The sequence below is a fragment of the Mustela lutreola genome, chromosome 14 (assembly GCF_030435805.1).
Source record: "Mustela lutreola isolate mMusLut2 chromosome 14, mMusLut2.pri, whole genome shotgun sequence".
In the NCBI taxonomy this organism is placed as follows: domain Eukaryota; kingdom Metazoa; phylum Chordata; class Mammalia; order Carnivora; family Mustelidae; genus Mustela; species Mustela lutreola.
The window spans coordinates 21,168,298-21,190,217 of record NC_081303.1 but is presented as its reverse complement, the minus strand read 5'-3'; the positions used below and the strand labels follow the sequence as shown (position 1 = coordinate 21,190,217).

Below are 21,920 nucleotides of genomic sequence, written 5' to 3'. Positions count from 1 at the left end.
GTTGTAAAGCTTCTATTGCAGATGAAGGGCCCCAACATTTATTTTTCCTGCTCCCATAAGCATAAATACTTCATGATAATGAATGGTAGGCTCCTGGAAATGTCTACAAATTAACTTGAGTGGTCAAATACAAAGTTGGGCACACGCCGCCTAAGCGCCCTCCCTACATCAGGATAAACTAACAGGACGTTAGCCTGGAAGCCTCTGCCAAACAACTTCACCTCTGTAAATCCCCTCACCTTTAATCTAGGAATCTTTCCACCATGTCCTCAGTCACATGAAGTTACCGTCAGAGCCCAGGATACCTCCTGTCCCCAGGGGACAGGTTTGACTCTTGGGGGCAAAGTGGCAGGGTGGATAACTAAGTTTGGCATGTGGTCTGAAAAGCCCCGGAAGACTAGGATAAGGACCGCCGGTTCTCCAGGTTTTGGTTTTTTGTTGTTGTCGTCGTTGTTGTTTTTTTCTTTTTAAGACAGCCAAGACCAGCAAAGAACGGACTGCCTCCGAAAGGAGAGCCGTGCTCAGACAAAACAAATCCGGGGGACCAAAAGCAGAAGGTTTTTATAGCAACACTAATATAACAGAAGGCCTCCTCTGACCGCTTCAACAGGGGTTTTTTTTTCCGGTTCCTGAACCCTTTCACCCCTTCCCGCAGCGTGCCTCTCTTCTCACTCACAATCCCCACGCCCCATGCCCCCCCCCTCCCTCCAACAAAGGTGAGGGCCCACGCCAACCGCAGACTCTAAGGTCCAGGGCGGCCAACTCCAGTCTAGGGCAGTTGCCTAGATGTAAATTGGACGTCGAGATCTCTAATCTCCCACGTCTGATCTCCGGCTATTGTGCCTCGAGGGGGAGGCAGAACAGGTGAGGGCGGCTGGAGGAAACCAGTTCCGGCACAGTCGAAGCCAGGGTGCGAAGCTAGGGAAGGAGATCACAACGCGATCAATAAAAGGAGGCGAGCCCCAAACACCGTCTCTCTCTCTCCCTGAGATCACCTTGCCTTGACCTAGTTGAGCCGAGCAGGAAGGAACCCAAGCCGGCGAAGGAGAAGCTAGGCGAGCGGTGGGCGGGGCCGCGAGCGGGAGCTTTCTCGTGCTCGCTTGTGATTCGCTGACGGCTTCGGGCCGGAAGCTGCCGGGAGACATTGGCGGCGGCGGCGACGGCGGCGGCGCACGTGGTGACGTGCGAGGGGGTGCGGCGCGAGCGGGGCGGCGGCGGCGGCAGTGTCTCCGGGACGCGCGTGGAGGTCGGTCGCTCACAGCCGAGCTGCACAGTCTCCCCGCCTGCTGCTTCGGCGCGGCAGTGCCAGCGAGCGAGCGAGTCCCCGCGAACCTTCGGTGGCGCGGCCCCTCCTCGCAGCCTCTGCGGCTGACCGCTGGTCTTCCCGCCCGACCGCTCCCCCCTTCCGCGGCCTCGAGGCGCTTTCCGTTGGGCCGATTCCCGCCCGCTTCCTCCTGCTCCCCATCGAAGCTCCAGACATGAGTTTTTCCATCTCTTCAGGGATGAACCAGGTAATACGCGCAGGTTCCAGACGGTGGAGGAGGAAGAGGGCGCGACCGGAGTCCGAGCAGAGGGATGGCGCGGGCGGCTGGGGAGACGGTGCGAGGCGCGGAGCAGCGTCCTGGTCCCGGGGGAGGACGCTCCAAGCCGCTGCTGCCGCTTTCTGGGGGCGAGGAGCTGGCGCCGCGCGGGCCCCGCGCTCCCGGCGCTGCCATGGTTGCCGGGTCGCGTTGGCGGCCGAGGCGGCTGCGGGCCGCCTCAGCTCGGGCAGAGGAAGTAGGGCGGGAGTTTTTGCCCATGGGATTCTCGGGGGCCTGGGTCAGGGCAACACGCGGCAGGGATGACTGCCGGAAGGAGAACGCGGGAATCTCCTTTCCCGCTGTCAGGAACCGACTCCGGGTGTCTGGGTTTCACGAGGTCTGGACTCTCTTCCCTGGGACCTCCCAGGACTCGGCGCGTGTGGGCGGGGAGCCGGCTCCGGGCCGCCTCGGTGCCTCGGGCCTGGAGTGGGGTGGCACCGCGTCCCGGATCGCCGTGGGCCGCGGGGTCCTTTGTTCCCGCTCCACGTTGCCAGCTTTTCTTGCCAAGCGCGGGGAGAAGGGGGCGGGAGGAGGGAGGGAGCGGCTGCCCTGACGTGTCGGCGCTGAATGACTGCGTGGCCGGCCAATCCCAGCCGGGGGTGTGCGGGCGCCGGGCGCCTCGCCTTCCAGCCTTGGGAGTGGGCGCCCTCCCGGCCGCGCTGGGAGGAAGGCCTGGGGCTACCCGACTCTTGAGTCACTCTGAGGCGATCGCCACTTGCCTTGTTTAAAAAAAAAAAAAAATCCGCGGAGAGGTCTGCTCTTTTTCCATTCTTGCACGCGGCTTGCAAAACGGCGTTTGCTTGTAAATTCTTGGTGGTAGGAAAGTATCAGGCAATATCAGATTGAGAGTTGAATGTAAGAAGACTTGGACGACAAATATTTTAGAAATAGATTAACTGTTTCTCAATACATAGTAGATTTGAAACAGCGGACGTTTCAAAACCTGTAGCAAGTAGACATAGGCCTAAAGAGCGTGGTTTTGTTTCCTAATGTCTATTGCCAGTGATGGAGGATTAGAATACTCTCGTATCAAACTGTTGTTTGAGGACTTTGCGTGGTGATCTTCGGTCTAGTGATAAGTAACAACTTTGGAAGCGTGGTACTTAACTACTCTTTAACAGTTGAACAAGTACAGCGTGGGCCAGACTACCAGAATCCGTATTTTCCTTTAATAACTCTGGCACTGGCAGTTGATTTTAGGATAACAAAATACGGATGAATAGTTAGTTGCAGGCATAATCGTGCTGAAATCTTCCTCTTAAGGATGCTAAGGAGAGCAGCTGTATATCTGGAGATGAGACAAGCACTGTTTAGAATTGGATTAACAATAGTATCCTTTAAAGCTAGCTGGCAGGCTTCTCAGATGTCTGTAGTTTGGTAGTTGGTGGTAAAATTGGACTAGAACACACACTGACCTAAAAGAGACCTGGAATGGTTTTCCTCTGAATTTTTCTAATATGTGAAAGCTATATAGTTAGTTAATAGATATTAATTATACCTTTTATCTTAATTTGTACTGTTTGTCTACCACCTCCCCCCCACCCCCGCAAAAAACCCCCCAGAGGATCCCAGGTTTGGTTTTAGTTTAAATTGGTATCTTTTGGGCTACTTTGGAGTGGGCTTTTTTCCTTGGTTGAGGTATATTTGTGATGGCAATTGAATGTAGTTTTGCAAATCTGGTTTTTAATGTAGAATGTTCTTTTATTAGGGAAATGTCTTAATTACTGATACCAAGATAAAGTACTCCTAAAGATAATTTCATTGACTTTTCTTTTTTTTTTAAAGATTTTATTTATTTATGTGACAGAGAGAGACACAGCAGTATGATTTTATAGTCAATCTCCATGGAGGAATTCTAAAAGGTTGGAGATCCTCCCGCCTTAGGCTACAGAGTGTAAATGGAGAAATTATGAACACGGGAGTGATCTCTGGGTTCTTGTTAGATGCACAGAAAATACATGCTTATGTTCACTTGTAAACTTGAGCTACCACCTTGTAAGTGATTTCTAAACCTATCAGTATTTTCCTACCTATCAGATCAGTATTTTAACACATTTGGTATCAAGCTGGATACTGAGCAAGTAAACTCCGCATTACAATGTCCCACAGCAAATTCCTCTTCTAACTAACCTTGAGCTTGCAGCAAACTACAAATAACTGTTAAACATTTTTCGGAATTCTAATTTTGATACTGATTTTGATACTGATGCCACACATATCCAAGCTAAAATGATAGGATAAGCAGGAATATATAATATCTTAATGTCCCCACTTCTATATTTTATATGTTCCTCTAGACCATCCCCCCCAATTCTGCTAGAGTGTTCTTACTATAATCCTTTTCTGCTCTCCAGCATTGTTTAAATCTTAGCATTGATCTTTCTTACTTCCTCTCCCCCTATTTACCATCTGCATCCTGCAGACCATAATCCATTGAAACAAAAATAGCTGCAGTTTCTGGAATATGTATGTCATACCCCTTTCCTCTTTTGTTTGAACTATTTTCACTGCTTGGTATCTGTCTTTCTGGTTGGTCTGTGAAGTGTTCAGTGCTGGGGAGTGGAGTTAACTCCATTGGTATTATAAGCATCCCATTCCCGATTGTCCCAGCCATATGTTTGGTGCCATAAATGGGGATATAAGAATTGCGGAACAATGAGGATGGAGGAATTGAGTGAGTTTGACTTTTGAGATCGTAGTTTGAAAGGTGACGTGGAATGTATAACTTCTAGTTTTACAAAGATTGAATTTGTAATTATAAAAATCTGCCCTTTAAAAATAGAGTTCATTGCTATTTTGTGAGTTGGCTGCCCTCAAAAGATTGCCTTGAAACTTAAATAATAAAATTGTTACGTGCCTTGAGGTTTTAAGAATGCTTTGAAAATTTAATAACATTTTATCTTTTAAAACTGATGACATTTTATTCTTGGGCTTACTGAAGGCCCAAGAATAATTTGGAGGCCAGGCCATAGTGTGCCCACCATTTTTACAACTCTTGGGTAAGACCTGTTGAATTGTATTTCAGTTAAGCTAATCTTTTTGGGGCCTGTGGTAACATAACATGTGAACTTCTGGGTGTTACTGAAGCAGTTTAATTACTCATTTATGAGTCTTCTGTCTCCCATTTTCTTGCACTGGCCATAATAAGGAATGAAGGTGTATTTACCAGAATATGTTGTATTTGACCCCAGTTTTAATTTTTAAAGTGGATTAATTGATTGTATATTTTAAGTAGCAAAGACATTTTTTTTTTAGATTTTAATTCCAGTGTAGTGAACAGTGTTATTAGTTTCAGGTGTACAATATTGTGATTTAACAGTTCCATATATTACCGAGTGCACATTAACACAAGTATACTCTTAATCCCCTTACTAGTTCACTCATTGATCTACCCACCTCCCCTCTGTAACCGTGTCTTTGTCCTCTGTAGTTAGGAGTCTTTTTTTCGGTTTGTCTCTTTTTTTCTTTTCATTTGGTTCTTGAATTTCACATATGAGTGAAGTGGTGTGGTATTTGTCTTTCTCTGGTATATTCTGCTTAGCATTATACTCTCTAGATCCATCCATGTTGTTGCAGATGGCAAGATTTCATTCTTTTTTATGGCTGAGTAATATCCCGTTTTATGTATGTATATATATGCCACATTTTCTTTATCCGTTCATCTGTGGATGAATACTTGGCCTGCTTCCATAGTTTGACTCTTGTAAATAAGGCTGCAATAAACGTAGGGTGGATATATCACTTTAGGTTAGTGTTTTTGTATTCTTTAAATAACAAAGAAATTTTAAATTTTATACTTTTATGTAACTCTAGGGTGTTGGGCTTTTGGTTTGGCTTTTCAAAGAAAAAAAAATCTGTGTATTTTTATTCCACCAATTGTTGAGTTTGAGTCTCACAAACCAAAATAAGATGTACTAAAATTTTTAGCATCTTTTGAAACTCAATTTGCCAAATGCTTACTTGAGTGAAAGTGACTATGAACTTTCAAAGACATGGTTTTGCAGGCAAGAGCTGATACGATCTCCTCCAACTAGGCAGGGGTGGGGGTGCTAGTAGGGACCTACAGCATATGAGGACAATAATTGAATAAAAATGTCAAGTGGACTTGAGCTAGCTCTTAAAATCGAGTAGGGTTGTACTAATCATTAAAGAGATGAGGTTCATATTAAGACCCTGATATGCTGGAAAGTCTTCCAAGTTCTAAATGTAGAAGAACTCATTTTATTGCAAATCAATAATATTGTACAAAGTTGTATACCTAGAGTTGCTCCCAAAATTTTCCAGTTTTTTCTTCTAATGGACTGAGTGATTTTAACCATCTCCCTCCCACCCCCCAAAATTTAAGGTAGAACTTAGATGTCATTTTTATTCTTGGTTAGATCAAGACTAGTTTACAGAAAAACACTGAAGAATGAATAAAACTGGTCAATATTTAATATGTTTATAAATCTCTATAACATAAGTTTATGGTTTTTCAAAAAGCACATTTTAATGATACCAACATAATCTGCATGGAGGGATTCCCCCCCTCTTTACCCTTATAAGAGCAGCTTATGACTGGGTGCCTGGGTGGCTCAGTGGGTTAAAGCCTCTGCCTTCAGCTCAGGTCCTGATCTCAGGGTCCTGGGCATCGAGCTCTCTTCCCAGCAGGGAGCTTGCTCCCTCCACCCCCGCCTGCCTCTCTGCCTACTTGTGATCTCTGTCAAATAAATAAATAAAATCTTAAAAAAAAAAAAGAGCAGTTTATGAAACTGAAATGAGGAGTTACCAATTATGTCTGTGAATTGGCCACCCCCAAGTATGTATCATATATACAAAGATTTTCTTAATTTGAGCTAGATAAATCTTGACTGAAATGTCTGAATGTTTCCTTAGGATGGTGGGTCTCTCTGTGTACATAGAATTGTGTGGTACTTGGAAATAATTTGTTAGAACTAATTTCTTAAAAGCTGAACTAATCTAGATGCAGCTATAGAGTAGAGGAAATCAGTATTACATACTAATATAATATGTTGCAGGGGAAAGCATTGACCACAACCCCAGCCTAAGTCAGAATTACCCAGGATGTCCTTGAAGTAGAACTTACATTATAGAGAAACCAGTTAGGGCATGTGGCATCCAGCTCCATTACAGAGTATGCATGTATTGAACTTAACAATTTGTTCAGTTGGAGCTGGACCAGCCTTCAGTGGGTTCTGGGTTAAGTGATTATTCATTAACCTGAACATAATTGTTAGAATTCTGGGTTTGATAGATGTAGAAGGAAAATCCAGGTAATTTTAAGATGTCCGTTTTTAAAAAGTATGCACATCTTTCAAAGTATTTAGTTCTCATTTCCTAAATTATACTGACAGTGGTGTCATAACAGTTCAGGTGCTTAAATAATTGCCATCTGAATTTGACACTTGCAGTTGATGCCACGTGAAAATGAGGGGGGGGAAATGGAGGTAGGAGGACTGAATATGATTACTTTTAAGATGTGGATTGAACTATAAATAATTCCATTGGTAGTTTATTACTATATATAAGTACAAGTACCATATAAAAAACAGGCATCGGTATTTTCCCTTTTATTTAGTTCAGCTCAACAAGTACTCATATTTAAGTTTCTAGGCTAGTTGTTTTGGTAGTGGGGAGATGGGATGGATACAAAGTGAGCAAGACAGAGGCTCTGCCTTCCAGAGCCTTGAATCAAGGGAGATAAGAAGGTCCACAGAAGCCCAGCTCAGAACAGACCAGCTGGAAGATTACACATGCCTTTCAGACAGTGTTCAGAATGAAGAAGATAGGGAGAAACTTCTCTCAACTAGGGGGATTTGGCAGGAGCTCTTTGGAGGTAAGACTTCATCTGGCAGAGGTTGCATTAACGGTATTCCAAGAAGAGAGAACAACTTGAACAAAGGTGCAGGGGCTGGGTAGAGCAGACCACATTTTGGTATTCCAAGAAGAGAAAACAACTTGAACAAAGGTGCAGAGGCTGGGTAAGCAGACCACATTTTGGGGAACAGTGTATCCGATTTTGACTGTTAACATTGTATATGTGTCTGGGAATGATGCCCAAAGGTTGCTTGCTGGCTGGTGAAAATGGACAGATCATATGTTTGTATGTTAGTTGTAATCTAAAATCTAAGAGTAAAGAATCTCAGAGTTAACAAGTATTTATATTTGTTCTCCAGTCTTGGGCTTGTATATCTCATTTAAATGATATATATTGGGCGCCTGGGTGGCTCAGTGGGTTAAGCTGCTGCCTTCGGCTCAGGTCATGATCTCAGGGTCCTGGGATCGAGGCCCGCATCGGGCTCTCTGCTCAGCAGGGAGTCTGCTTCCCTCTCTCTCTCTCTGCCTGCCTCTCCATCTACTTGTGACTTCTCTCTGTCAAATAAATAAATAAAATCTTTAAAAAAAAAAAAAAAAAAAAAAAAATAAATGATATATATTAGCTCCTATCTTCCAGGGAAGGTGTTTTTTGTTTGTTTAATCTGAATGCAACCTGAATAGTTGCAGGTTAAAAGAAAAATGTTTATGTATAACTGCATTTGTGTTAGTTATTTTCTGTATTTGTGTCCATTTACATCAAGATTTCTTCTAGAGGGCCGAATGGGTGGCTCAGTCATTGTGTCTGCCTTTGGCTCAGGTCATGATCGGGGTCCTGGGATCGAGTCCTGCATCAGGGTCCCTGCTGCGTAGGAAGCCTGCTTCTCCCTCTCCCCGTGTTTGTGTTCCTTCTTTCACTGTGTCTCTCTCTGTCGAACATATAAATAAAAATCTTAAAAAAAAAAAAAAAGATTCCTCGAAGATAAGGACTTTGTTTGATTTAATCCACTTAGATCAATGACAGTCTTTGATCATCCTGAGTAACTGATATTTGTCATTATTACAGATTATGATGCATGATTATCACAGAAGAAATTCATGTCTATAGCTTTTAAGGACTTGATTACATCATTTCAAGCCTGATAGTTTTGGAATCACCATTTAGAGCTTAAGACACCTCTGCCTTCACTTCAACCACCTGTCTTCATACCTTGAGGAAGTTGCTGAGTTTTAACACTCCTTTGTCCTTGGATTATCTAAGACTTCCCAGAAATCCATTTCTCACCAGTTCAGTAGGTAAGTGAATTCAGTGCCCAGGGCAACATTAAGACACATTTTTTTTCCGAAGACTATGCCCAGTATACTACCAGCCTTTCATAATTTTCTTAAAGGGAACGTCAGTGATCATGTGTAGGAAAAAAAAACACTTTTCTGGTTTTTTTCTTTCTGTAAATTGTTTTGAATTTAAATAAATCAGCTCAAACTGAAATTTATTACTGCCTTTTAATAGTGGATTTTGTATAGCCATTGGTCAATTCTTCACAAGTAAAGGTGAAATGAACATTTTTTTTAAAAGAGAATTAAAACTTTTTTAAGTTTCTAGCATGTATTCTTAGGAGATAAGTGATCCCTAATATCTGAATCTTGCAAAGGGAACAGAATTTACATTTGTCTTATATATCTTTCATTTGGGAGTCAAGCAATGACAGCAGCCCAAAAGATGGAAACCTGTAAGTGATGACTGCTCTACATCCTTCCAGGCTTCTTAGGGTTACTCAATGTATGGGTTTGGGCCAAGCTTGGGTGATGTTTCTTTCCCCCTCAGAATGAATGTGTATGGAAACCTAGACCAAAAGCATTGAGATAACTCACTGCTGTATGAATCCTCAAAAAGACTTAGGACCAGAGTACAGGGGTAGAGAAACTTGGACATCCAGTGCCAGTGTTTCCACAGTGTTTTTGTGTAATAACATTTTTGTGTTGATATGATGGAATTTTGAAAATAAAGGTACCATGTTACTCTTTAAGGTATAATCATAAAATTCCTCATTCACAAGTGTAATAACTCAGCTTTCTTTCTGCTCTTTAGCCAAATTTATAAGGAAAAATGATTCCCAACGGATATTTAATGTTTGAAGACGAAAATTTTATTGAGTCTTCTGTTGCCAAATTAAATGCTCTGAGGAAAAGTGGCCAGTTCTGTGATGTTCGACTTCAGGTATAAAAATTGATATTTTATTACTAAAAGCAGTAAATTAAGCAGATTTGCTTAATTTATTTTTCATGGTAGGCATTTCATGAAATAACTTTAAAAAGCAATGATTTACTTATAAATATTAGATAAAGAATCATCCCAGGTGGTAATTAGCTAGAGAAATACATAGTCCACAGTACTTCTGATTTTAATTCCTCATAATTTCAGGTCTGTGGCCATGAGATGTTAGCACACAGAGCAGTCCTGGCTTGCTGCAGTCCCTATTTATTTGAAATCTTTAATAGTGATAGTGATCCTCATGGAATTTCTCATGTTAAATTTGATGATCTCAATCCGGAAGCTGTTGAAGTCTTACTGAATTACGCCTACACTGCTCAGTAAGTACTTTATAAACTGTGTAATTAGGGGATGTCATCAGGAAATTCCAAGTCTCTCTAAATTTATTTCAATTAAGTATCTGTGTTTTAAGGCCTTAGTATCATAAATGATAAAGAACTTTTTTTTAATAGGTTGAAAGCCGATAAAGAATTGGTAAAAGATGTCTATTCTGCAGCAAAAAAGCTAAAGATGGACCGAGTAAAGCAGGTAGAGTACAAGAAGTTAGTATATAAGGGGAACTATTACTAGCAAGTCTGCTTTTACATGGTTAGAGGGCATAATTTGTCCTAAGCCATTTCTTAGTTTCAAGAACTTGAAAAATGGCCCCCTTTTTCCCATAGAGAACTGAATGTTATTTTAACCATTTATTAACCATTCAGTTATAGTTATGTAGCAAGGTCATACTTCTCTCAGATAATTTGAGCTAAACCCTTGCTCTTCCAGTAGTCTTCTGGGCTGGGTAGCTGTATCAGTCACTGATAGGGTGTAAAATACTTGCTTTTCCTCAAGAGTTAATCATATAGCTTATATTCTCAGTTCATTTGTTGTTCTACATGCTGGAGCTCCTCTTTAAAAGGACTCCTTCTAGAATTTAATGCCATTGAGAGCTGCTTAATAATTCATAGGGTAAAGGGCATTTAAGTCTTGTGGTGCCTGGGTGGCTCAGTTGGTAAAGCATCTGTCTTCTGCTCAGGTCATGGTCCCTGCTTCCTCTATTCTGCATTCAGCAACATCTCTCATGTAGAACCCAGTTTAGATACTGCCTTCATAATGAAGTCTTTTCTAATTATTCTAGTTAGAAATATTTGAACATTTCATATGCATTATCACAGCATTTCAGTTTGTAGCATCTTTCCTTAAACAACTTAGACATTTGTATACTATTCTTTGATGTTTATTGTTTGTATGCATATGTTCTTCCCAATGTTAAAGTTGTTTGATTAGGGCAGTGATTCTTTTTTTTTTTTTTTTTTTTTTTAAGATTTTATTTATTTGACGGGCAGAGATTACAAGTAGGCTGAGAGGTAGGCAGAGAGAGAGGAGGAAGCACGCTCCCCACTGAGCAGAGAGCCTGGTGCGGGGCTCGATCCCAGGACTCTGGGATCATGACCTGAGCCGAAGGCAGAGGCTTTAACCCACTGAGCCACCCAGGCGCCCCAGGGCAGTGATTCTTAATTCATCTTTCTATCTTCACGTAATGCTTACACACTAAGTATTAAATATTCATCAAGTAAAATATATGTAAGTATTGGTACTTGTGCGTTTCTTTTCCAAGGTTTGTGGTGATTATTTGCTATCTAGAATGGATGTTACCAGCTGCATCTCTTACCGAAATTTTGCAAGTTGTATGGGAGACTCCCGTTTGTTGAATAAGGTTGATGCTTATATTCAGGAGCATTTGTTACAAATTTCAGAAGAGGAGGAGTTTCTTAAACTTCCACGGCTAAAGGTGAGTAAAAATCTATAAAAAGATATATACTTCTTAGTTCCAGGCAGGGAATCTTTGTACATGTTTCAAGCATGTAAGTAATGGTTAGAAAAAAAAAATAATACATTCAAATGATACTTTTGGCAGTGTAACAGTTTTCTGCCTACCCATTGGTATATTTTTTTGGCTACTGATTTTCTTTCTTTCTTTCCGTTCTTTTTTTTTTTTAAAGATTTTATTTATTTGTCAGAAAGAGATACAAATAAGCAGAGAGGCAGGCAGAGAGCCCAATGTGGGGCTCGATCCCAGGATCATGACCTGAGTCGAAGGCAGAGGCTTTCACCTACTGAGCCACCCAGGCACCCTGGCTACTGATTTCCTTATAAATTAGAGTAAATATGTGGAATGTGATTGGGCATCTGTGAGCATTTTATTATGAAATTGAGCCGTAAGCTGAGTATTACAGGTTCAACACTGATCTATGTGTCACTGTTTTTTCCTAATTCTAGTTGGAGGTAATGCTTGAAGATAATGTCTGCTTGCCCAGCAATGGCAAATTGTACACAAAGGTAATCAACTGGGTGCAGCGTAGCATCTGGGAGAATGGAGACAGTCTGGAAGAGCTGATGGAAGAGGTTAGTTTTAAAGTAAATGGGTTTCAGCAATTCTTAAAAATTATTTTGCTATAACATGAAGGATTCCCTTTCACTTTTATTTTATAACCATCACCCTAAAGAATTTAAATTTTGCTATAGGTACCCCTAAGCTGAGAAACAGGGGGGGTGTCCAGGTGAGCTGAATGAACCGTTCAGTTTGGTCTTCTGCTTTTCTTTTTTTATTTCTTTGCTTATTATGTGCTGTTAACTTCCTTTAAAGTAGCATGTAATTTGCTTTAGAAATGGGAGGTGATACTGAAATTTTCTGTAGATTCTTAATTTTTCTTCACAGGTTTTTGCTTTAAATTTGAAAGTAGGTAAAAGCTTCTAATGGTTGTTCCTCCCCATTGATTTATCTCCCCATAGGTTTATTAACAAAACTAGGATACCCAAGACTGAAGAAACAAGAAGAAACCTCCAGTGTATTGACACGTAAAGAAGCAGCAGTCCTGCCCCAGTTCTCCTAAGAAAAATCCGCTGTGGGCAGAGAGCGATGATGATTTAATGGTGTTTACTCCTTTACAGGATTCTCTCTTTAAAGCTTTGTGTTTTTCAATGGTGTTGTGCATACATATAGTCACTCACTTACCTTGGGCTACTTTTTAAAAATAACACAAGAAAGATTTGATGGAGAAATGGTGGGAATTGAACGTATGCCGACGGAGCAGTAGAGTGGCCCTGCATCTGTCATTCCACTTAAGCCTTTCAGACTCACTAAAGGCTTACCAGATCTGTTAGGCCTTGAAACATATTGTTATCATTATGTTCTAAGAAGGCTAACAGGTGATCCCAAAGTTTTATATCCTTTCCCACTTGAAAATCAGGTGCATTAACCATGTGTTTGCATCTGCTACGTGAGTTATCTCTGTCTCTACAGCTTGTTTGCATTTTGCATTTGCTTTTTATCTGTTTTTCTTGAAATTGCCTGCAGGACAGAAATATGTTAATGCAAATCAGACCACTTCAAAGGTGTAAACCATATTCCATATTTTATTGTAAATATGTATATTCTTTAAGAGTCTATATATATTGTACTAGTGCTTTTTTTCTTAATGCTATATAATAGAAGCTATGAGAAAATGAAGATTTCTTTCAAGCCAGTCAAGACAAGGACTCTTCGGCCAGTATTAGAAGATTCTGTATTTGATTTTTGTTTTTTAAATTTTTACAACCATGACCTGTATTTTCTTTACTTCGGGATCCTGCCAGAGCAAGATGTCAAGTTCAGGAAGCACACTGGAGGTTACCTTGAGGCGTTTGTGTGAGCTGCATACTAGTGGAGTAGCCATGGAGACGGTAGCCACATGGGTGTTCTGTTGCTGTTTTGCAGGTTCAAACCTTGTACTACTCAGCTGATCACAAGCTGCTTGATGGGAACCTACTAGATGGACAGGCTGAGGTGTTTGGCAGTGATGATGACCACATTCAGTTTGTGCAGGTACACATTGCACATCTGAGGTAACCTCAGGTTAAAATGTGATTAGAGCATTTGTAGCATACTGAAATTTTCCTTTAATAAAGGAAAGTGGAAGAATTTCATTGGTATAACTAAACAGAAACATTTTGGGGACAAAACAAGCCTATCTTTCTTAACAGTTACTACTGTTTTGGCACATAAAAATAAATAAATTCAACACATTTAGATTTTTTTCTCAATGAAATAGGATTTACAAGTAGTAAGAAAGGCCGATAAGATGAAACAAAGTAGAAATTGATTTTTTGGGTTAGGTTACAAAAAAATAGTTTGCAACAGGAATAAGTGTTGTTAGACCCTGGGGTTTTTTTTGTTTTGTTTTGTTCTGTTCCATTTTTTGGTTTTTGGTTTTTTTTTAAATCTTAGGTATCAACTTTTTTAGTCTGGAGACAATTTAAAGTACACAAATCATAAATGTCAAATAGTGTACCCACTAATTTAAACACTACTTGGGTCAAGAAGAGATTTCTGCTTCCTGGAAACCTCTTATCCCTTCCCAGTCACCTCCCTTCACACCCCCCCAAACAAAACCATTATTCTACCTTCTGAAACAACAGACTACTTTGCCTGTGTTTAGAGTGGACATAAATGGTCATGTAGTATGCATTCTTTTTTTTGGCCTTCAGCTCAGTGTTGTATTTGTAAGGCATTAACTGTAGAATAGGCTGAGTTAACCCAGTTTAAAGGAATGTTTTTTTTTTAATAGAAAGTGAAATAAAGAAAACAGGAGTATTCTGTGGCAGTAGTCACCAAATATCTTTATTTTCACAAAAGTGTCAGGGTGTGAGTTAGTTGAGAACTTTATTCGTAGTTCTGCGTTTTGAACATTTAGAATATTTTCCCTCGTGACTCTAAAGATGTATTTTTTTTTAAAGTTATACTTTCAACAATTAAAGTTTGCGTGCCCAATAAGTGGCAGGCCATGATGTTAACGTGTATGAGGGATAGTTTCGGGTTGTAGGACCTTACAGCAGAGTGAAACGGTACACTCTTACAGGAGTTGTCTTCGAAAGGCATATAGGGGAGGGCATGGAAGAACAGGAGAGAAACTAGGGGAATTTTACAGAGGAGGCAACATTTGAGCAGCCCTATGATTGAGAAGAGTTTGCATAGCATATAGAGAGAGGTATGTCGGTTACATAGGGGGATTGATTAAATTACTGTACTTCTATACAGCAAAAATCTATACATTAGTCATATTGTTAACTATCAGATGGGCGGTCTCTAGGTCATGGGACTCCACCTGATCTGTGGTTTATTTCCTTTTGTATTTCTTACTCCAGTAAAGGATGGCATTAAACCCTTCAGTTTTTACGACCCAAGCACAGAGGGTAAAGCTTGTAAGACCAATTTACAGCCTATTACAAGAAGTCATTTTTTAAAAAATGACAAGGGCTTGATTCAAGGGCATGGAGGAGGAAGAGTGGACTCTAGACATTTATAGTTTCAAAAGTTGAATGAGTCCTTAGTGATCATTTAGAATAAGAAAATTAAGCAAAAGGAAGAGAAAGAATTTGAGAAAATGGAATTCTGACATATGTGACTCATTAGAAGGTGGTTCCCTGGATATAAAGATCATGAAGTTAAACAGGATGTGATGACACATTAGGCTTGAGGAATAGGAAAAGAGTTTGACAAGAAGCCATTAGAAAGGAAGGAAGAAATTAGAATCAAAATACATTAAAAGCTCCACCTAACATAGGTGGAGATAATTTTTAAGGAGGACAATAAATTATTAATTGAGTCAAATCATTCTTTGGGAGGTCATGTAAAAGAAGGTTATAGATACCATCTCTTCTGCATTAATTGTGAGAGGCCACTTTGTAATCTTTAGTGGATATAAGTTCCAAAGTATATTAAGGTCAGGAATCCATTAGCTTGAGAAGTAATAATGGTTGAAAAAGAAACCGCCACCAGAGATAACCCTCTGGTGAGCCAGAGGCAAAGAAAGCAGAGCCAATGCGTGGCTGGATGAGAGCTGATAGAGGAAAGTTTGAAGATAAAGGAGAGGGAAGGATGGGTTTGGAAATGTTGCAGAAGGAATATAAAGGAGTTATCCAGCATTTCTGTATAACTTGCTTAAAAAAAAAAAAAATAGTCTTTGCTGTTACCCTGCTTTTCTTTTACATTGATTTTTTTTCTCAATTATAGTCCATACATTGGAACAGTTTTCTTACTGTGATAAAAGCTCTTAATATAAGCATTATCAGTTTGTGATACTTTGGATCCCTTCTTCCCACAGGTTGGGATGGGGTTTTATGTACTTTGTAATTCTAGTAGCAGAAGACACAAGTCTGTCATAGTATAAAAAGAGTGGCTTTATACTCAGAATTTCTAATTTTTCTTTTAGTTGTATTGCATTAGGCAATGCATATCTTCACTGAGTATTGTTACCAATAAAATGGATTGGCAGTACTGGCCGTAACTGGATTAAAAGAGATGATGTGAATAAAGTTCCTAATAATACCTAGGTATATAGTAAATGTCTAAGTAGAACTTAATGTTAACCGTTAACCTAGTACATGCTCTACCTGTTCTCAAAATAGCCTACATACGCTGTAACCACAATTGTTGAATGGCCCAGACCAAACTTCACGGCTTCAAGTAGCTACCAAAATCTTTTCCTCTAAGAGTTGTTACTTGGCTTTATTGCTTCCACAAGAAACAAATTTCTACTGTAAATCTTACCTATCCATGTGGCTCTGGCCCTGGGGACCAAAGTAAGTAGATAAGCAGACTTGATCAGGTACTGAGGGTGGTACCTGTTTATTTGGTAGTTCTGCCTAGGGGGTCTTTGACTCCTCTAATTCCGTATGATCATATCCTTTAAAAGTCAAGGGCTAATGTTATTGGAAGAAAACCATCAAAGGGAACTCATACATAAGAACACAATGTGATTCTCTTAAAGTTATTTGGGAAAATTTGTAGCTTTGCCCATTAGTGTTCCTGTGTATTCTACTGTTGTGAATGTTTGGTTCTTTTAGTAGTATTGTTCCATTTCTGGTTTCTGGTTTTTATTTCTGTGTTTTGATGTAGTTTGATTTGTCTAGAAAAGCACTCTAAATCTGTAAAGTGGTCCTGAGAAGTACTTCTCAGAGGGCCTGGATTGGATAAATTTCTGCTCACTTCTTTGCTGGCATTGTATGAAGGATATCATAGTACATATGATATTATTACATTTGATAATTTCTTAGAGACAGTGGGTTAAATGTATTATTTCAGATCATTCATACCCTTTTAAATTAAAAACCTCTTTTGAAAGATGATTCTACACTTAGTATAAAGAGTATGTGAGCTTATGTAGATTATGAAGGGGGTTCCTTCCCATCTCCCCCACCCCCCACTGAAGTATTCTGATATTTGATCTACAGTGTTTTTTAAATTTCTTAAATTGAGCTTTTCCTGGCCAGGCTATTTGTGTAGTTATAGTTGTTTCATTACAAGTGGAGATGGATGTATGCCAGTAATTTGTGTCAGTTGGAAAGTGTTGGTTTGTCTTAAATTTAGGTATGCTATAAACGTCATACATAGGTGAAAGACACGTTTTTTTCAGTGTTGTGGAATAGCTCAGGAACAAAGAAAGGTACACCAGGTATGGTCTTTGGCTAGGTTTCTGTAGCTACCTTTTGATTTTGCAGAAAAAGCCACCACGTGAGAATGGCCATAAGCCGATAAGTAGCAGTTCCACTGGATGTCTCTCTTCTCCAAATGCTACAGTACAAAGCCCTAAGCATGAATGGAAAATCGTTGCTTCGGAAAAGACTTCAAGTAAGTGTATTATGCTTGTCAGATTGTCTTTGAAGTACTTATTTTTAAAGAAGGAGTGTTGAGCGGAACCATTTAATAACTTTGAAAGTCACTGTGGAGAAAAAACTCAGAAGCAACTAAATTTGGAAAACAATAGCAGATCATTCTATGCTGGAATCTGGAGTCCAATTCAGGATCACGCAGGAAACCAAAAGTAACAATAACTGCATCTTAAACATAGAACTTTTCTGCTTACAGATAACACTTACTTGTGCCTGGCTGTGCTGGATGGTATATTCTGTGTAATTTTCCTTCATGGACGAAACAGCCCACAGAGCTCACCAACGAGTACTCCAAAACTAATTAAAAGTTTAAGCTTTGAGATGCAACCAGATGAGCTAATAGAAAAGCCCATGTCTCCCATGCAGTATGCACGGTCTGGCCTGGGGACAGCAGAGATGAACGGCAAGCTTATAGCAGCAGGTAAGAACAGAAGGATGAGTGTTTTCTTACTGAAAACTTTCAACTGGCTAAGCCTCTTAAATGGACATTTGTGCTTGCTTGTGACATGGGAACTTTGGAAGATAGGGTTTAATATATGCCGCCTTCCTTGGCATTCTGCTTTCCCATATTTTAAAAAGACCAAGAAATAAAAAGTAAATACCTTCGTGTTGTCTAACCTTTAAGTAAATGTCTGTTTCTAATTCTTAAACTAGAACGTAGCTGAATTATTGTTCTTATTTTCAGAGCAAGACTAAGCAATTTACTTCTACTGATAAATGTTGTTAAAACATCAACTAATGGGGCCTCACTAAGTTTATGGATAAAATTCCTTTTCTTGTTGTGCAGATTACTTAAATCCTTCTAGGCCAGGAACTCTGGTCCCGTTTAATATCTTACACATACATCTTGATGATTCTTTTACTAGGTGGCTATAACAGAGAGGAGTGTCTTCGAACAGTCGAATGCTATGATCCACATACAGATCACTGGTCCTTTCTTGCTCCCATGAGAACACCAAGGGCTCGATTTCAAATGGCTGTACTCATGGTGAGTGCACTGTGTTGCAAGAAGTAATCCGTATTTAGCTGTTCTCATACTTCAGAATGGCAGAAATTCTAATCTCTCACTTTTGATGCAGGGCCAACTCTATGTGGTAGGTGGATCGAATGGCCACTCAGATGACCTGAGCTGTGGAGAGATGTATGATCCAAGCATAGATGACTGGACTCCTGTTCCAGAATTGAGAACTAACCGTTGTAATGCAGGTAAAATTACTTTTCTTCTGGGATATTCAGTATTTAAATATGATAATTAGATTACCAATATATAACCTTATTTTATATTCACATAGGAGTATGTGCTCTGAATGGGAAATTATACATCGTTGGTGGCTCTGATCCATATGGTCAAAAAGGACTGAAAAACTGTGATGTATTTGATCCTGTAACAAAGTCATGGACAAGCTGTGCTCCTCTTAACATTCGTGAGTTGATTTTTTTGTGTGTCCTGTTTTTTGGTTGTGTGTGTGTGTGTGTTTATGTTTTAACTTCTGAATCAACAGTATATGTAGTGTACGACTTAGAGTTTTGGGAGATAAAGTAATAATTTTGGCTCAACTTGATTTTATAGGTAGACACCAGGCTGCAGTCTGTGAGCTTGGTGGGTTTTTGTACATAATTGGAGGTGCAGAGTCTTGGAATTGCCTGAACACAGTAGAACGTTACAATCCTGAAAATAACACCTGGACTTTAATTGCACCCATGAATGTGGCTAGGCGAGGAGCTGGCGTAGCTGTTCTTGATGGTGAGTGTTGGGATTTGGAAAAGTGAGGAATAGGGAGTGGCAACAGTTTCTTGTAAAATTCTGGACGAATGTCAGTGATGACTATATACTTGTATAATCAGAACTCAGAACAGCCATCTTTGCCAGTGAGATAGGGATTGTTGGTTTGTTTTTTGGAAGTCTTTTCTAAAAGAGACTCAGTTCTTAAAATAATAATATAAATATATCAACACACTATCATCTTTTGATGAGTTCACTGAATGAAGTTCTAAGTTCTTTCCTTCCATAAGCCATATGCAAAGTATATCATTTTGGGGTTTGTTCCTTTAGAAGAATTCAGAGAACTTGATCTGCAAAGCAAAAATAAGTACCGATCTAGATTAGTCTTTTCTAATTGTCTACTCCCTGCCTAACTGGAAGCAATACATTTTAACAATTCTTTTGAAAGCATTAAACTTGGTTTTATATAAAACAGCTTTCTTTTCACATCCATTTTATTGAGTTACATGTTTAATTATGTAATTAAGAGTTTAGTTAGCCTTATCTTGGGAATAAAGCAGAATCTTAGTTAAGCTTGTGGCTCAACTGCTGAAAGCAAAAATGTGTAGACATGCCAGCAGTAGCCTACTAGACCGTAGCCTGCAGGGCACCCCACCCCCAGCCTTGTCAGTTCTTATATAAATATATAGATGCAGATAGCTTAAGTGACAGATGAGAAAATAACGATTTTTTTTAATGCTAACATTTTATCTGTTTGAAAATAACTTACTAACGGTTTTGCATATATATTTGAAAATAAGTGATAACTTCTGGTCTGTTTCCAAGAAGTTTTTGTGCCAAAGTAATTTTAGATAGTTGGAAAGCTCAAGAAAATGATGTCATCTGAAACCTGCTTTTCTCTAACTTTTGAATCTCAGTTCTTAGGCACTAGACTATTACAAAATTTCCAGTGCACAAAACTACTCTGGCTTGCCACTAATTAGCTGCATTTTTAGGTGAATTGTCCACCTACTTTGTGCCTCATTTCATCTGTGAAATGGCAATAATAGTAGCTATCACAAAGAATTACAGGAATTAACTTCAGTTAGATGCTACCCTCTCCTTTTAAGTTACCTGAGTTCCTGGTATGAATGGGTTTTCATCAATTTTGTTGCATTTGTATCCACAACTCCTAGAGAGCGTGTACTTTCTACAGAATGAGCAGGCATTTCTACTAAAAACCACTGATTTTAGCAAAAAATAATTAAGTAGGGTTTTTTTTTTTCTTACTCTCTTTAGATTTACCTTGTTTCCTTTCTCTTTTAGGAAAATTATTTGTAGGTGGTGGCTTTGATGGTTCTCATGCCATCAGTTGTGTGGAGATGTACGACCCAACGAGAAATGAATGGAAGATGATGAGAAACATGACTTCACCAAGGAGCAACGCCGGGATTGCAACTGTAGGGAACACCATTTATGCAGTGGGCGGATTTGATGGCAATGAATTTCTGAATACGGTGGAAGTGTATAACCTCGAGTCAAATGAGTGGAGCCCCTACACGAAGATTTTCCAGTTTTAACACATTTAAGACCCTTTCAAACTAACAGGCTTAGTGATGTAATTGTGTTTAGTAGAGGTACACTTGTGAATAAGGAGGGTGGGTGGGTAACAGATGTTGCTAACAGCAACACAAAGCTTTTGCATATTGCATATTATTAAACATGCTGTACATTTTGTGTTTATTGGGAAAGGAATGCAAAGATGAAGGTCTGTTTTGTGTATTTTTAGGACTACTTTGGTTATTTTACTTTTTGGAAATTAATATTGTAAAAGAATAAACCAAGACTTGATCAGGCATGTCATTTCAAGAAGTCCCCTCCTCCACATTTGTTTTTGCCAATTTGCACATTAAATGACTCTTCCCTCAAACATGTATAACGGGGCAAGGGGGTAGGGTTTAAGATCTAGACAGTTGGGTTTTTTTAAGGGCCCTTTTTCAATAACTGGAACACTCTATACAAAAGAGACTTATTTAACTAGATGACAATGACTATTTTTGTTTTTATTAAAAGAAAGCTGACATGCCTACCAAGATTTAATCTTTTATGATTGCCTTTTTATAACTTAACTTTTTATATTCTCAGCACAGTGCTTTACCTATTGAAGATAGGGCAGATTCAAATAACTGAAGCAGAGTGGCAGTCTTAAAGGATGCAGAGTAAAGTGTTTCTTTTATATGCCCAGAATGCAAACTTCTAAGCTTTTGCCTCAGCTACTTTTGGGGGGGGGGGGGGGAGACTGCAGTACCAATAGTTTATTTGAATGGAGTTGCTGAACAGTAACGTAGCTGTGATTTTTATTTGAAACACTGATTTCAAATATTCTGACTTCTTGAGGGTATATTTTATATAGCAAGACACTTAATATATAACAGTAAAGAATGGTGAAGTACTTTATTTTCTAAATAATTCCTGTCTTTATTTATCATTAACAATCCTAAATAGCACCCTCGATTGTGAAAAAAATTAAAACTGTATTGGGTTTATGAATGCAGCCTTTATCAGTACTATGTTTTTGCTCAGTTTTTCTCTTCATATGGATAAATACTGGTTGGGGTGACTTTATGGAATGTGTAGTGCTACACATATAACTTATGGTGCCAAAATTAGCACATCCTAATGCTTGCTGCCAATGCAAACATATTAAAGGTACTTTGCAGGAAATCCTTGCACCATGGAATTAATACCCAAATGTTGTTTGTGTACTCATTCGTAACTTAAAAGTTTGGGGGACAGTTTTTAACCCCAGTAATGATGAGCTTAAGGTATTTGGGAAAACAGTCACCTGCCATGTCTGAAATAG

At 39.6% G+C, this 21,920-nt stretch overlaps 2 protein-coding genes across 2 annotated transcripts in view; one reads left to right on the top strand and one right to left on the bottom strand.

Annotated features, from left to right (window-relative positions):
- Window positions 1-1,799, bottom strand: part of LOC131814446 (uncharacterized) — a 68,731-nt gene extending 66,932 nt beyond the window's left edge. Inside the window, exons 1-2 of the mRNA XM_059145387.1 lie at window positions 1,796-1,799; window positions 996-1,757 (exon numbers count right to left, since the gene is read on the bottom strand). Of these exons, the coding sequence (XP_059001370.1) occupies window positions 996-1,757; window positions 1,796-1,799 (766 nt within the window). The remainder of the gene's footprint in view (window positions 1-995; window positions 1,758-1,795) is intronic.
- On the top strand, window positions 1,371-21,801 carry IVNS1ABP (influenza virus NS1A binding protein). Its single transcript, XM_059146285.1, has 15 exons — window positions 1,371-1,511; window positions 8,461-8,690; window positions 9,484-9,612; window positions 9,817-9,986; window positions 10,119-10,194; window positions 11,264-11,437; window positions 11,926-12,051; window positions 13,403-13,510; window positions 17,185-17,314; window positions 17,552-17,776; window positions 18,222-18,343; window positions 18,435-18,561; window positions 18,648-18,779; window positions 18,926-19,099; window positions 20,384-21,801. The coding sequence occupies exons 3-15, from the start codon at window positions 9,502-9,504 to the stop codon at window positions 20,635-20,637; spliced, it is 1,929 nt and encodes a 642-aa protein (XP_059002268.1). The 5' UTR covers window positions 1,371-1,511; window positions 8,461-8,690; window positions 9,484-9,501; the 3' UTR covers window positions 20,638-21,801.
- Window positions 21,802-21,920: the final 119 nt, after the last annotated feature.

What these genes read in the sequence shown, in the direction of transcription:
- IVNS1ABP (XM_059146285.1), top strand. Translation starts at nt 9,502, where the DNA reads ATGATTCCCAACGGATATTTAATGTTTGAAGACGAAAATTTTATTGAG. An exon ending in CGGCAAGCTTATAGCAGCAG is followed by an intron (nt 17,777 to 18,221) that starts GTAAGAACAGAA and finishes TTCTTTTACTAG; the next exon opens with GTGGCTATAACAGAGAGGAG. An exon ending in TGGCGTAGCTGTTCTTGATG is followed by an intron (nt 19,100 to 20,383) that starts GTGAGTGTTGGG and finishes TTTCTCTTTTAG; the next exon opens with GAAAATTATTTGTAGGTGGT.